This window comes from Microcaecilia unicolor, chromosome 9 (assembly GCF_901765095.1).
Source record: "Microcaecilia unicolor chromosome 9, aMicUni1.1, whole genome shotgun sequence".
In the NCBI taxonomy this organism is placed as follows: domain Eukaryota; kingdom Metazoa; phylum Chordata; class Amphibia; order Gymnophiona; family Siphonopidae; genus Microcaecilia; species Microcaecilia unicolor.
The window spans coordinates 86,632,999-86,650,519 of record NC_044039.1 but is presented as its reverse complement, the minus strand read 5'-3'; the positions used below and the strand labels follow the sequence as shown (position 1 = coordinate 86,650,519).

Genomic DNA, 17,521 nt, shown 5'->3' with positions numbered 1-17,521 from the left:
AGTTTGGCTCCCAAATATACTTGTGACAAATTGTCAAGTTATGTTCCTAAGCGAATGCTTTGCTCCCAGAGTGAGAGAAGTTTTGTTTTGCCCTCAGCTAGAGTTTTCTTATTAGAATGTGCCCAGGCGAGAGCCTACTCTAACTTTTTGAGTTGGTTATGGAATAATTTGCCTTCCACTATAAGATCTATTGACGATTTATTGAGTTTTCAGAAGGCTGTGAAAACTTATCTATTTCTAGAAGACTGTTACAATTTATGCTGAGGAACTGTTACACTAAATTGCTTTCTGTCATTCTGAAATTAATGTTTTGACTTTTTATTATTGTGTTTTCATGTTTTATTATTATGAATGTAACTACTATATCCAGTTCTGGGCATTCTCGGAAGGACTGGCTGAAAAATGGATTACATACATAAATAATAAATAGTAACACCAATTTTTAAAAAGGGTTTCAGAGGTGATCCGGGAAATTATAGATTGGTGAGCCTGACATTGGTGTCATGGAAAATGGTAGAGAATATTATAAAGAACAAATTACAGAACATATACATAAACATGGATTGAGACAAAGCCAACATGTACGTAAGTATTGCCATACTGGGAAAGACCAAAGGTCCATCGAGCCCAGCATCCTAACAGTGGCCAATCCAGGTCACAAATACCCAGCAAAGATCCCAAAAATGTACAAAACATTTTATACTGCTTATCCCAGAAATAGTGCATTTTCCCCAAGTCCATTTAATAACGGTCTATGGACTTTTCCTTTAGGAAACTGTCCAAACCTTTTTTAAACTCCGCTAAGCGAACCGCCTTTACCAAATTCACACGTTGAGTGAATTAAAATTTTCTCCGATTTGTTTTAAATTTACTACATTGTAGCTTCATCGCATGCCCCCTAGTCCTAGTATTTTTGGAAAGCGTGAGCAGACGCTTCACATCTACCCGTTCAACTCCACTCATTATTTTATAGACTTCTATCATATCTCCCCTCAGCCACCTTTTCTCCAAGCTGAAGAGCCCTAGCCGCTTTAGCCTTTCCTCATAGGGAAGTCGTCCCATCCCCTTTATCATTTTCGTCACCCTTCTCTGCACCTTTTCTAATTCCACTATATCTTTTTTTTTTAGATGCGGCGACCAGAATTGAGCACAATATTCGAGGTGCGGTCGCACCATGGAGCAATACAAAGGTATTATAACATCCTCATTTTTGTTTTCCATTCCTTTCCTAATAATACCTAACATTCTATTTGCTTTCTTAGCCGCAGCAGCACACTGAGCAGAAGGTTTCAACGTTATCATCAACGACATTGATTTAGTGAAGTGAAATCTTGCCTCACCAATTGACAATATTTCTTTTAAGGGGTAAAGAAACATGTGGATAAAGGTGAGCCGGTCGATATTGTGTATCTGGATTTTTAAAAGGCATTTGACAAAGAAAGACAGGGGATAGGAGGTAATGTCTACTGTATATTAAAAACTGGTTAAAAGATAGAACACAGAAAGCAGGGTTAAATGGTAATCTCAATGGAGAAGGGTAGTTAGTAGGGTTCTCAAGGGGTCTGTGCTGAAACTGATGCTTTTAAACATATTTATAAATTATCTAGAGATGGGAATAACCAGTGAGGTAATTAAATTTGATGAAGACATCAAATTATTGAAAGTTGTTAAATCACAAGAGGACTGTGAAAAATTGCAAGAGGACCTTAACAGATTAGGCATTCAAATGGCAGATGACATTTAGGTCTAGATTATATATATGGCATCTAAAAAATAATTGGCGCTGAAAAAAAACTCACTTAAGCAGTATTCTGTAAGCCATGTCTAAAGTTCGGCACAGTTTATAGAATAACATGTATGTGCAGAGAGGTATGCGTAAATTTAGGAGCTGCCATTTGCACCAATGAAAACTGTCTAAATTTATACACGGTGCACCCATATTCTATAATTACATGTGTAACTCAAAACCACACTCACCACCCTTTAGTTTCCGTGCCCTCTTTTTTGGGGTTAGTCCCAATTAAATCTAATTAGTGTCAATAATTAAGTCAATTGGCACAAATTAGTTTATTATTCTATTAAATGGCACATGCAAATCTGAGCAGTGCCTAAATTTGCAACTGTTATAGATTGGGGGTTAACGTGAGCAAGTGCAAAGTGATGCATGTGAGAAAGAGGAACCCAAACTATAGCTACATGATGCAAGGTTCTACATTAGGAGTCACCACCCAAGAAAGGGATCTAGGTGTCATTGTTGATGATACTTTGAAACCTTGTGCTCAGTGTGGGGCGGCAGCTAAAAAAGTAAATAGAATGTTAGGAATTATAAGGAAAGGAATGGAAAAAAAAACCTGAGAATGTTATAATGCCTTTGTATTGCTCCATGGTGCAATCACAACTGGAATACTGTGTGCAATTGTGGTCACCACATTTCAAAAAAAGACATAGCAGAATTAGAAAAGGTAGGGAAAAGGGTGACAAAATGGTAAAGGGGATGGGATAACTTCCCTATGAGGAAAGGCAAAAGGAGCTTGGACTCTTCAACTTGGAGAAGAGATGGCTGAGGGGAGATATGATAGAGGTATATAAAATACTGAGTGGAGTGGAACAGGTAGACATGAATTGCTTGTTTATTCTTTTCAAAAATACTAGGACTAGGGGGCATGCAATGAAACTACTACGTAGTAAATTTAAAACAAACCAGAGAAAATATTTATTCTCTCAACTGCTTTTACAACATTCATTACCAGAGAATGTTGTAAAAGAGGTTAGCTTAGCAGGGTTTAAAAAATGTTTGGATACTTTCCTAAAAGTCCATAAGCTATTATTAGAATAGACTTGGGAAAATCCACTGCTTATTTCTAGGATAACTGTTAAATAATTGTAGACCGTCACTCTGTCCCTTATAATAAAATATCAAAAAAATGTTCACAGAGTGTGTGAATGCAAATATGATAGTCTTGGATAGTCTTAAATACTTTTAGACTAAAGTGAAGGAGAGTCTCCTATGTAGTACACGGTGATATTGCTTTCACTCAATAGGTGAATCCATTACACGTGTTGATATCTTAATCATTGACTCGACCTCCACCATCCCAATTATATTAACAAAAAGGACTTGCACTGCTTTTTTTACTCATATATTTATCAATAATGCACACTGCACTTATCTTAGGCAGATTTGTGCGCTCTTAAAACCCCGACAGGTTCCCGTTTCGTATTGACTTTGTTAAGGGGGAGTGACACCAGTTCCGATTACTGCCCCAGGCATTCGTGTGTGCTGACTTATTCTGATTCAGCACACACGAATGCCTGGGGCAGTAATCGGAACTGGTGTCACTCCCCCTTGACAAAGTCAATACGAAACGGGAACCTGTCGGGGTTTTAAGAGCGCACAAATCTGCCTAAGATAAGTGCAGTGTGCATTATTGATAACTATATGAGTAAAAAAAGCAGTGCAAGTCCTTTTTGTTAATATAATTGGGATGGTGGAGGTCGAGTCAATGATTAAGATAACAACACGTGTAATGGATTCACCTATTGAGTGAAAGCAATATCACCGTGTACTACATAGGAGACTCTCCTTCACTTTAGTCTAAAAGTATTGAAGACTATCCAAGACTATCATATTTGCATTCACACACTCTGTGAACATTTTTTTGATATTTCTAGGATAAGCAGCATGAAATCTCTTTTACTGTTCTGGGATCTTGCCAGGTACCTGTGACCTGGATTGGCTACCATTGGAAACAGGATACTGGGCTTGATGAACCTTCGATCTGTCCCAGTATGGCAATGCTTATGTTCTTAGTACTACTAACAGTATTTTGCTTGCTGTTTTCCCCTCCACCTTGAGATGCTCAGCACCCTCACTCATACCATATGATAATAAAGTGATACACACTGTGCACTGGTTGCGTCTAAGCTGGAATATTGTAATGTCTTTCATCACTTGTCCTGAAAAAATTTCAAATGGTTCAGATTACCACTATACATATTCTTGCTCATGCCCATCATTTTGACCATGTATCTCCGCTCCTCGGACAACACCATTGGTTGCCTATTAAATACCGCATAACACAAGATTCTTAAGCTGACTTTTTAAGACCCTTCACCTGGGTATACTCCCCTATACTTAGCCAATTTCATAACTTATCAGCCTGCCCGTGCCCTGCAATCCTCCTCAGCTCACCAGCTTGTTACCCCTCTGCTCTACCTAACTAGATGGAATCTACCTGTCATTCTGTTTTTTTTGTCTTTGGCACCTGCTTTGTGGAATTTTCTTCCCTTGGATATTTGTTCTGAACTTTTCTATCCTCGATTTCAGCAGCTTCTGATGGCTCATCTATTTGTACAAGCGTTTCCCAACTAGCCACCCTCGACCTGGAAGGCTCTTGACCCTGGCTCATCTTTGGTGGTAACAGTTTGTCTTGGCCCGTGTGGCTTTTGTTGTTTTGTTTTCTGTCCTATCATTCTTGTAGTTCTTTTCTGTTTCCATTTTTATTGTAAACCACTTTGACTTTTTTTTTTTTTTGAAAGGTGGTATATAAGTACCGTAATAAACAGAAACACAATAAAGACACTTGAAACACAGACCATAAAAGTTTGTCCAGCACTGGCCTTAGTTGCCTAATCCACAATGGGCCTTAGTTCCCTAATCTACAACTGCCTTTGTGTCATTTGTGGGACACAGACTGTAGAGGGGGCATCAGTATTTAATAATACCCCCATCCTGTTTACTAAGCTGTGCTAGCAGCTGCCATGCGCTAATGCCAACACAAGGGGGGCCAATGTGTTATATATAACCAAAAGAGTGGAAAATAAACAAAGAAAAAATATTTTCTAACCAACATGAAGCTTTTCTTTTATTTAAATTTACAGTACAGCATTTAGGGTTTAATTTTGTCGTTCTCTCATTTCCTGGCTACAAAGAAAATATGTTAAGATTGGATTCTTTGTGTTAAAAAAAGCATTTTATTACTTATTTTAAAAAATAAGCTTATCTAGAAAGATTTAGTGGTACAAATGCAGGAAGCCACTGATAATTACGCTTGAAAAAATTCACCAAGTCATTCCACAAACTGCAATTAGTGTCATTAATCTGCACAGCAAAATGCAGGATAAGGGCAGCTGTGAGTTTCCAGGTTATTTACAAACTGGTCTTCATTTTCCTTCCAGTGATACTACGAAACATGCAAGTTGCTGATGAGCCTGTGTCAGTGTCTCCTGGATACAGTTCTCTGCTACACACAAGAACTCCTTCAGTCTTTCAGTGAATGGTAGGCTTTTGCTGTTCGGCTATTGATAAAATCAGTTTTCTTGAAGTTGGCCTTTCAAAGAGAAAGAAAAAGCAGATAGTGAGGGATAAATACAATTAAGAAAACTTTCAGAATACAATACTACATATTAACTTGTATAATTTATGAGGGGTTGCATTGTAGAAGGTTGTAAGTGACTGACCTCGTCATCACACCATTTCTGCAAAAACTTCACTGGCTACCTTTACAATACAGGGCTAAATGCAAACATTCTATGTATGATCGTCAAGGCCCTTAAAGGAAATGGCCCAGAGTAGTTGAAGAACAAGATCTCCCTCTACACACTTCCAAGGTCAGTAAGGTCCTCCCAAGGAGTACCCTTAACCACACACTCTCCAAAGGACATCATATGAAGTGACACTTGCCAGTGAGCCTTCTCCATTGTAGCCCCCACTCTGGAATGCACTCTCTGAAAGTCTTTGCTTACTATAAGACTACCTCTACTTCAGGAAGGAGGTGAAAGGTTGGCTCTACAACCAGGCCTTTAATGGAAGAAGTAACTAACTTGCTAGTCACACACAAAGAGTGACACCAGCAGCACATATGTGTTTATCCACGTCTACCATAGCTAAGATAATATTCAAGCACCTTCCTGACCTCACTTGAAACTTTCTTTAAATTAGTACCTTATTTTTTTTTAAACTCCGGTTACTCTATCTTATATACCTATATGTTCCATCTTTGCTTAAACCCTATGTTGTATATTAAAATGTTTTATTGTGTATTGTGTTAACATTGTAATGTAGCATACTATGCCATACTTTGTATTGTTTGAATATTTTTAGTGCCCTAATTGTCTATTACTTATGTTTGACTTCTTGCTGTACATTGCCTTTCATGATTTTGTTTTTCAAAAAGGCATTAAATAAATAAGACTGTACCCATGATATCTGACTGATATCAAACTGTGGCCTTGGAACGCCCCTTGTATTGCCTCTTTGGCAGCGTTTATTCTGATTGGCCAAAAATTAAAGCAGTCAGCTGGGGAGGAGGAGTGCAGCAGGTGTAAATGTCCAAATGTAAATTCTGCCATCTAGTTTTTATAAAGACACACATTAGAGTGACATTTTAGAAAGGATGCACAATCTGGAAATGAGACATCCAGGTCGGCGCTTACCAAGAACGTAATATTTTCAGCTGCTGACAAAAAAATGAAATGGAATAACAGAAATACACAAAACCACAAGATTCCATATTGGAAGATGACCACCCATACCCCCCTTCCCCAATGAGACATAAAGCTGAATTTCTCAAGTGGAGGAGTGGCCTAGTGGTTAGAGTGGTGGACTTTGGTCCTGGGGAACTGGGTTCAATTCCCACTGCAGGCACAGGCAGCTCCTTGTGACTCTGGGCAAGTCATTAACCCTCCATTGCCCCAGGTACAAATAAGTACCTGTATATAATATGTAAGCCGCATTGAGCCTGCCCTGAGTGGGAAAGCGCAGGATACAAATGTAATAAAAAAAACCCAAAACCTCCCTTCCCTTCTTGTTCAAGTACTACAGAAGCCTCCTCTTAGGTTCACTCCTCCTTCCCACAGGTTTCAGTTAGGACCCACCTGTAGAATGAAGGAACCTTTCCTCCTCCCTGGGAAAACCATCATCTACCCTTTCTATTGTTATCCAATACTTCAATAGCTCATAAAGACAGAAGAGCTCAGTCCCCCCAGCCATCCCTACTACTGCTCCAAGAAAAATGGTGCTAGCTGAGCATCTGAAGGGGTCCTTTTCTCAACTGGAGGTGCAAGGCGGGTTGACTGCAGCTCTCATCAGGGCTGACATTTAGCCCCCAGAGGTAACATAAAAATTAAACTACACTTTTGCAGCTGCGCTTAAAATCATTCATTTCTGAATTAAAATTATGTATTCTGTTAAGAAAAAAAATCAAGTCACTTAATGCAATTCATGTAACTCCACTGTAATATTAATGAGGAGAGGAGTGGCCTAGTGGTCAGAGCACCGGTCCTGACATCCAAAAGTGGCTGGCTCAATTCCCACTGCTGCTCCTTGTGATCTTGGGCAAGCCACTTAACCCTCTATTGCCTCAAGTACAAAATTAGACTGTGAGCCCTCCAGGGACAGAGAAATACCCAGTGTACCTGAATGTACCTCACCTTGAGCTACTACTGAAAAAGGTGTGAGCAAAATCCAAATAAATAATGAGGTGCACTGCATACCTTGGATGTGACACAACTCATTAATATTTTACCGCCTTAGTCCACGTTAACTCTACAGAGCCTATCTCAACATTAACATGCTTAAATTGTGTTTAAAGTACTTTAAGACTTTATTTGCAGTAATGCTTTTCACTACACTGGCCCTTAAGATGGCAACTCGATGCAGTGTGCCTAGGCTGTAAAGAAACAAAGGGGCCTATTCTCCTTTATAGAATACTAGCATAACCTGTTCTATACATTAAGCACAATCATTTAAACCAGCTATTGATTTGGTGCAAATGTTAGCAACATAAGTGCTGCTGAGACACATGTATCTTACAGGATTCTATAAAGTATGGTCTGAGCCCTGTCTGTGTTTTGCTTATGCGTACACCCCAGTAGTAGTAGTGTAGCCATACCTACTAGTCTGGACAGGCCATTTCAAGACCCCCCCCCCCTTAGCTCAGCATTTCCTCTGCCTTTCCCAACCCCTCCCACTCCCCAAAAAGACCCTATCCCTCCTCAATCTACCTCAGAGGCATCCTGGCCGCCACAGCGATTCAACTCCGTGGCCTGTGCTGGGCCCCGCAGGCTTCTCTCTGCCTTGTCCCACCTTTGCCGATATCACTTCCTGTTTCCTCACTGGCAGGATGCGGCAGAGGGAAGCCTGTGGGGGACGGTGCAGGCAGTGAAGGTGAATTGCTGCAGCTACTGGGATGTCTTTGAGATAGGCCAGGAAAGGACACGAGGATTCGGAGAAGCGGTAGATGCTAGGCCAGTTGAGGAGAGGAAAACAGCGGACTGAGGCACCACCATTAGATGGGCCTCAGCCAAGAAGGCCCACCCATAGCTATGCCACTGGTACACCCCCTTGCAAATACACGCTATTTAATTCGTATTTCCAAAACAGTGGCTAGGCAGAATTTTCGTAGTTACATGCGCACGTGCACATAAATAATTATGTGTAATTGTCATGCGTTAGCGCTTATGTTATGCCCTTAAATGTGTTCTCTAGTACTTCAGACAGCTTTATAACAGTTCTAGGGGACATTTTACAAAGGCGCGCTAGCGTTTTTAGAACACACTAAAAATAAGCATGAGCTACAGACGCCCGTATATTTCTATGGGCATCTCTAGCGTTTAGCACACGCCAAACCGCTCTTATGAAACTTAAGCTTCTACTAGTGAAGTTCTGACAATCTCATTTTGGCTGCTTTCATCAAACTGAGGCTACAAAAGCTCTCAAAAACAAATAAAAAAAAAAAGAGCTGAAAGATATATAGAGTAATTTAACCACATAGATTTTAAACAAACATAACCAACCCTTATCATTATTTTCTCTCTAAACCAAAAGCGGGTTAAGCTGCAAGTTCAAATATTTATAGCTTCAATATGGACACACAGCCAGAGCAAACATTTTCCTTTGATATGTAGGTGTGTGTTTCAAAACTATTTCCCTCAGTAACATGACAAGCTCTGAAAGTCAAAGTCCATGCTTATGAATGACCCCTTGCATCTTAGAGAAGATACAGATTTTCAGGTTCAGCAGGTCAGAGGCAGAACCTGCAGTAAAAACTGAGAAACTAACCTTGAATACATTTACTGAGAATCTTTTCCGAGGAGTCAAAAGTTCTCTCTAGTTCTGTTTTTTTTTTTTTTATTATTACTATTAGCTGAAAGTACTAGGGAGAGAATTATCTACTATGATGATTGCTTTGGTGAAGTGTTAACTAGCATAACGTTTCTGTACAGTACATAAGAATCTGCAAAGAAGGCTACTTGCAATAAGGACTACGTTTTTTGAGCAGACTAGAACTATGTTAAAGTGCAGAACCATGCCCCAATACCAATATGGAAGTGAAATTAATTACTGATATTTGATCAGAAGACTTGCATTCCATCAGCATATTTCAATCAAGCTCTAAGGGGCCCTTTTACTAAGCCATGTAAGTGTCTATGTGCGCCCAACGCCACCAAAATGGACTACTGCGTGGCTCTTGCGGTAATTTCATTTTTGGCGTGTGTCCGATATGCGTGTCTGAAAAATATTTTTTATTTTCAGGTGCGCATAACGGACGTGCGCCAAGTGACATTTGGCGAGTGTAGGTCATTACCTCCCGGTTACCGCGTGACTCTTTACCACTAAGTCAATGGCTGGCGGAAAGGGCTCAGATCCAAAATGGATGCGCGGCGATTTTCATTTTGAGGCATGTCCATTTTCGGCAAAAAAAAAGACCTTTTTTACAGGCGCGCTAAAAAGTGGATTGGCGCACGCCCAAAACACGCACCTACACTACCGCAAGCCGTTTTTCAGCGTGCCTTTGTAAAAGGACCCCTAAGAGCATAAAGCATTTTTTTTCTATAAACACAAAAATCTGAGAAACCCTTAGGTGAATCTGTCTTACAGAGGGCAAAAAACTAGTTTGGTGTACGAGAATGAGGAAGCCACTTCATGATCCACTGCCTCAGGTAATTTGCCTTGAGTTTCTACTGCATATGAAGCTAGTTTAAAAATGTAAAGACAAAAATTACGGCATTAACAACTTTTAAAGAAAAGTAGTGGTATCTTTACAAATATTTTTCTACTAAGCCATCCACTGTGCTACATACAACCTATGCAAGAATGGCACATCAATGAAAATGCAGTTCCTTTGGAGATACTTTAGAACTATGTAAAAGTACATACATATGGTACAAAAACCGATATCAGAGTTGTGGCTAGGAGGATAGAAATGGTGCAGTGAAACTGGGTACATCTTTGGGGTGGGCACAAACAAGGTCAGTATATAGCATAGATAGATATCTGCTTAGGGCAGTTAGTCTAGAAAGGTAGCACTCTGACTCAAGCTGGCACTGTTTAGGGTCTTTCAGGCTGCAAGATTTATTTATTTACAGAGACTTGATATACCATATACACCAAGTTTACAAAACATTGAGTGTCAAATATAGGATTATCTCCCTGTTGGTGAGAGGTTATATGTGTGTGCGCAATGCAAAGATCTCCTAGCTCTCAGCAAACAAGTTTGTTCTCTTGAGGCTACAGTAGCAGACTTAGAGGAGCTGAGGGACACAGAGAAGTTCATTGAGGAGTCCTACAGGGATGTTCTAGTGAAGTCCCACCTCCAGTCTAGCAGCCCCTGTGTTGCTTGGAGGACGGAGGTCTCCTAAAAGGACAGCAGCACCTTGGTGAAACAGGAATAATCCTGTAGCCAGGACCTGCCCACCAGGGGATACAATATCCTCTTGAATTGAGGATGTGTCTCCACGAGCTTCTGCCCAGGAGGGAAGGGTTAGGATAGCTGTTGTAATTGGTGATTTGACCATTAGGCATGTAGATAGCTGGGTGGCTGGTGGGCGTAAGGACTGCCTGCTCACTTGCCTGCCTGGTGCAAAGGTGGCAGACCTCACGGCGTTACCTATATAGATGACTTTAGACAGTGTTGGGGGGGAGGAGCCAGCTGTCTTGATATATGTGGATACCAATGAAATAGGAAAATGTGAGAGGGAGGTTCTGGAAGCCAAATTTAAGATTTTATGTATCAATAGAAATCAAACAAAATAAAACATGGAAAAGAAAATAAGATGATACCTTTTTTATTGGCCATAACTTAATACATTTCTTGATTAGCTTTCGAAGGTTGCCCTTCTTCGTCAGATCGGAAATAAGCAAATGTGCTAGCTGACAGTGTATATAAGTGAAAACATTCAAGCATTACTATGACAGTCTGACAGGGTGGGAGGATGGGGGTGGGTCGGAGGTATGCATGGGGACATCAAAGCATATCATTGATATTCTAACAGGGTGGGTGTGGATAGGTGAGGGGTGGGGTGGGGTGATCAACAGAGACATACAGCTTTATGGTTTATAATGGGCTAGGAACCCCAGATCCTTGTTAAGTCCTTTCTGTTGGGTGTTAAAATATTCAATCATTCTGACTTCAAAGGTCTTACGTTCTTGTATGGTTTTAAAGTTACCTTTCAGTATTCTCACTGTGAAATCACTGGTACAGTGTCCTGGTTCTGTGAAGTGCTGTCCCACCGGGGTGGGGGCCCTACTGGCTGTATTGTTCATGTGATGTCTATGTAAATTGAATCTTGTCTTAAGCATCTGGCCTGTTTCTCCAATATAGCATCCTTCGTTACATTTTTTACACTGAATGATATATACCACATTGGAAGATGAGCAAGTGAAAGATCCCTTTATGTTGAATATCTTTCCTTTGTGGATAACTGTGGGGTCCTGTGAAATATTTTGGCATAGTTTGCAACTGGATAAATTACAGGGACGTGTGCCCTTCTGTTCCTTTTCAGTCTGTGATGGAAGTTTACTTCTGATTAGCTTGTGTTTTAAGTTGGGTGGCTGTCGGAAGGCCAGTACTAGTGGGGATGGGAATATCTCTTTCAGTAATTCATCCTCCTGGAGTATAGGTTGTAGATCTCTTATGATTTTCCTCAGTTTTTCCAGCTCTGGATTGTATGTCACTATAAGGGGGACTCTGTCTGTGGATTTTTTCTCCTTGTACTGTTGCAGATTCTCCCTGGCTGTTTTGAGGGAGGAGGCAATATTCTTGGAGATTATTTTGGGGTTGTAGCCTTTCTGTTTGAAGGATGCACTCAGGCTTTTAAGGTGTCTGTCTCTGTCCCCTGGGTCAGAGCAGATACGGTGGTATCTTGTGGCTTGGCTGTAAATGATGGATCTTTTTGTATGTGAAGGATGGAATCTGGAGTTGTGGAGGTAGCTGCATCTGTCTGTGGGTTTCTTGTATATAGATGTTTGTATACAGCCATCACTGATTGAGACCGTGGTGTCCAAAAAATTGACTTGGGGCTTTCAGGAGGACATAAACTTGTAATGGAAGAGGTGAAAGTTAAGGAACAGATTATCTGAGACAGATGATGTATAAATGTTCTTAAATAAATAACTAATTTGGAGACAGAGGAAAGAAGGAATATGACAAAATTAAAAACAGACAGCACTGGCTACAAGGCTGAGAATGAACAGAACCTACAGGGAAGGGAAATGCTTTCTCAAGAAAGATAAGAGAGGGGAGAAAAGAGTTGTCAAAGGAAACAGGAGGAAGAAGACAAAAAAAAAAAAAGACACCTTAAAGAAAATGAGAAGGAGAATAAGGCAGGAGAGGCCCCATGAACCCACACAAATGAAAAAGCCTTTTTTTCAGTGTGTTCTACAAGTTCAACGAAATTCTGGCAAAGATGTTCACTTAACTTCAATCCATGCTAATTATTCAAATGCCTCTCTCTAGAAAGCTCAAAGTGAGGGTTCAACATGCAATAAAGCATACAATAAAAGCATAATTAAATGAAAGCAAAAAGTCAACCATGATAAAGCCTTAACAGGCATAGATAAAAATTAACAAACTAGATGACTGCAGTTACTTATTAAATACCATAAAGCAAATTACAGAACAGTAGAAAACACACATCCAGGCGGTCAATTAAAAGCTATAACCTAAATAATTATCTGTCAATTGGGCTTCATTGGTGTGGAGTTTGAGAAGAGGCACCCTGATAATTTCATTGAAGAAAGCAGAGAGCATCAGTACCTAAATGCTGAACACAAGGTAATCCTTTGAGGTTGAGCACTCATTTTTAGAGAAATAGGACAGGACCCAGCAAACAATATAAGGAGTTATGATACTTTAACCTGGATGTCATAAAAGCAAAAATTACCGTAGCTAGTAGAGAATTTCCCAGCAGAAGAAATAACGCTCTAAACCATGTTAATTGAAAAACAAAATTGAGACGTTGATATTTGGACAATAAGCACTAAAAGCTGTGCCCCAAATTACCTAGACTTTGCATTTGATTGCAGGGACAAAGTACATTCTCATCAAGCTTTACTTGTGTCTCCATTATTTGATTTGCCCATCCAGCATACTTCAGGGTTTTGGAGGATCAGTTTAAACTTAACCTTTATCCATCTCATAATCTCATCTGAAAACTGACTTAGTTTAGAAAAGGCATGAATTGATCTTGCTTTTACACGAACACTCAGTTGGCTGCAAAATGTAGGATTTTATACAGATAAGTTATCCATATAAGGTTAAATGCATATTCAGCCAGGTTATATCAGCTGGCTGACTATATGGGTATAATTTTGTATGGATCACTTAGCCGAAATATATACCTGCTTTTATTGTGGCAAGATTTAAATATATAACATCTATGGACAGTGGCTACATGTATCACTTTCCATGTACCTTGTAACTCTACCCGCCCAAAGCTTCCCTGGCCCCACTTTATCACTGTGAAGGCAACAAACACACAAAGTTCTTTATTGGTTGGAAAATCAAGACTCAACGCGAATTGTGTTTTGGCCGCTAGGCCTGCATCAGGAGTCTGAGTCAGAACCAACTCCATATGCATTAATATAGCATCTCAAATTAAAGTAGTATTCAATCAGAGTTAAAGCACACGTAGCGTCTTAACAATATCACTCACAGAGCACTACGTAGTTTCTGATACCAACTGTCTCCAACTGTGTGAGAGATATTGTTAAGATACTATCCCCCCTGTTTACTAAGTCGAGCTAGCAGCTGTCATTACGGTAATGCCAACACGGCCTATTCACTTGAATGGGCTGTGTCGGCATTACTGCACAGCAGACACTAGCTTATCTTAGTAAACAGGGGGATATGTGTGCCTTAACCCTGACTGAATACTACTTTCATTTGAGGTGCTATACTGATTTATATAGAGTTGGTTCTGACTCAGACTCCTGATGCAGGCCTTGCAGCCGAAACACAATTCATGTCGTCTTGATTTTCCAACCAATAAAGATCTGACTGACACCTAGACACTGCGCTTTGTGTGTTCGTCGCCTTCACTGTGTTTGGTTATCTTTGCGATTTGTGAAGGATTGTTCTTCTTGTTTTCTGTTACCCACCTTATCATTGTACATATAGGGGTAAATTCAATAAATCTACCTAAAAAATTGGCATGGAAAAACCCTGCGTAAGAGCTATTCTATAAGCTGTGCCTACAGTGAGGTGCAGTTTATAGAATAGCGCTTTAGCACAAGGGTTGTGCAACTGGCGAAATAGCCAAACACACTTTATGGACTTTATCTCGAACACCTGTATCTCTTCCTCTAACCTCATAATAATAGGAGATATTAACCTATACCTGGAAGATCTCACTACAACAAGCACCCGAGACTTCAAAGAGTTCCTACAATTATGGGATCTACAAGGTCCAAACACGCAACCAACACACAATAAAGGACATACATTAGACATCATAACACACAAATTTGACCATGACGCAAACTTTATATTAACTAACACTAAATGGTCACCTATACTGTGGTCAGACCATCAGAAAGCACATATCACCCTCCAATGGAGAATGAAAGACATACCTAGCAAACAACCACCAAGAACTTACACCACAAGAGGAAAAATCGATCCGGTTATATTCTGGCAACAGATCTACACTGATGGATGGACAATAAAGACAGACACAATTCAGTTCCTGTCACAATGGGACAATAGATGCAAATCAATACTAAACAACATTGCTCCAAACCAAACCAGAACATCGCACAGAAAAAACTCAATACCATGGTTCAACAAAGAACTAAAAAAACTCAAAACACAAGTCAGGAAACTAGAACTTGCATGGAACAAAACGAAAGACGATCCCGCTCTTAACGCTTGGAAGCAACTCCAAAGGAAATACAAATATACCATAAGACAAACCAAAAGACAATACTATAAAACTGAAATTGGACCAAATTACAAAGACACACACAAACTCTTCCAACTTGTGAATAAATTATTAGATACCACTCCAGTCACTAACAACAACAAAGACACACCAGGAGCTGACGACCTGGCGAAATACTTTAAGGAGAAAATCATACAACTGCGATTCAAAATACCTGTCAGCCCAATCGAATACACTACACTCCTAGAGTGTCTAGAACCAGACCCTGGAGTTTACCCAGCAGACAGGATCTGGACTGAATTTACTACACTACCAGAAGACCTTGTTTTACAAACACTTAAAAAATTCGCCAAATCTCACTGCAAACTAGACATATGCCCAAACAACCACATGAAGTCAGCTCCTCAACACTTTATAACGGACCTAACAAATCATATGAACTTCATGTTACAAAATGGCCTCTTCCCATGGGAGAAAGGTAACATCCTACTCACCCCCATTCCCAAGGACGCAAAGAAAAATGCTAATGAACTAACGAACTATAGACCAGTAGCATCCATTCCCTTAATCACCAAAATAACAGAAGGTGTGGTGACCAAACAACTCACAGAATATCTATACAAGTTCTCAATATTACATGATTCTCAGTCAGGATTTCGCTCTAATCACAGCACTGAAACCGTACTAGTTAAGCTCCTGACCAAATTCAAACAATTGATAGCAAATGGCAACAACATACTACTGTTACAATTTGACATGTCAAGCGCATTCGACATGGTCGACCATGGAATCTTATTACACATCCTCGAATACTTTGGACTCGGAGGCAACGTTCTAAATTGGTTTAAGGGATTCCTAACCACTCACTCATATCAAGTGACATCAAATTCGACTACATCAGCTACATGGACACCTGAATGTGGAGTTCCACAGGGATCCCCCCTCTCACCAACCATATTCAACCTAATGATGACACCCTTGGCTAAACTACTATTGAATCAGAATCTAAACCCATATATATATGCTGATGATGTAACGATTTATATCCCATTCAAACAAGATCTAAGAGCAATCTCCCATGAAATCAACCAAAGCGTACATATTATGAACTCCTGGGCAGACGCATTTAAACTGAAACTCAACGCAGAAAAAACCCAATGCCTAGTACTCACCTCGCTATACAACAAGACTGAATTCACCATCATCAACACACCTAAACTAAGTCTACCAATTTCGGATACCCTAAAAAATTCTTGGAGTCACCATCGACCGACACCTAACACTTGAGAATCACGCAAAAAACATAACTAAAAAGATGTTTCATTCAATGTGGAAACTAAAAAGAATCAGACCATTTTTTCCATGGAGTGTCTTCCGCAACCTGGTACAATCATTGGTACTTAGTCATCTGGACTATTGTAACTCACTTTACGCCGGCTGCAAAGAGCAAATACTTAAAAAAACTCCAGACAGCCCAGAACACGGCAGCCAGACTAATATTCAGCAAACCAAAGTACGAAAGCGCAAAACCCCTACTTAAAAAACTGCATTGGCTCCCACTCAAAGAACGCATCACATTCAAACTTTGTACCCTAGTCCATAAAATCATACATGGTGACGCCCCAGCATATATGTCAGACCTAATAGAACTACCACCCAGAAACGCAAAAAAATATTCTCGCACATTCCTTGACCTTCATCCTCCCAAGTGCAAAGGCTTGAAATACAGATCAATGCATGCATCAACCTTTTCGTATACAAGCACACAGCTCTGGAACGCGCTTCCACGCAACCTGAAAACGGTCTATGAATTGACCAACTTCCGCAAACTACTGAAAACTTATCTCTTTGACAAAATATATCATAAGGATCAACACGTATAACTGCACTATCTCTAATATATCCAGAAATGCTCTTTAATGTCTTTTGCTTTAAACTATCATGTATTTCAAGTATCTCTAATATATCCAGAAATGTTCTTTAATGTCTTTTGCTTTAAAATCACCATGTATTTCACCACCATGTAACTCAAAACCCTCTGTAAAACCAATTGTTTGTTCTCTTCTACCTCCATCATCCATGAAGAATTGTAGCCACATTGAGCCTGCAAAGAGGTGGGATAATGTGGGATACAAATGCAATAAATAAATAAATAAATAAATAAATTTAGGTGCATCCATTTGCACTAATGAAAATGTGATGCAAATGCCCCTGCCTAAATTTACGTGCGGAGCCCCCTCATTCTATAACTGCATGTGTAGCTCGAATCCAAGCCCAGGTGTCCATGAACCTCCCATTTTCGCACACCATTTTCAGGAATGCACGTAAAATTTAGGCACGGATCAAGTGTCTAAATTTA

The 17,521-nt window shown here is 39.9% G+C and overlaps 1 protein-coding gene across 2 annotated transcripts in view; it reads right to left on the bottom strand.

The window, feature by feature from the left end:
* Window positions 1–4,852: 4,852 nt before the first annotated feature.
* The window catches only part of PKP2 (plakophilin 2), a 226,290-nt gene continuing 213,621 nt past the window's right edge, over window positions 4,853–17,521 (bottom strand). For both annotated transcript variants that reach the window (XM_030214261.1, XM_030214262.1), the window contains exon 13: window positions 4,853–5,330. In XM_030214261.1, the coding sequence (XP_030070121.1) occupies window positions 5,262–5,330 (69 nt within the window). In that variant the 3' untranslated portion in view covers window positions 4,853–5,261. The remainder of the gene's footprint in view (window positions 5,331–17,521) is intronic.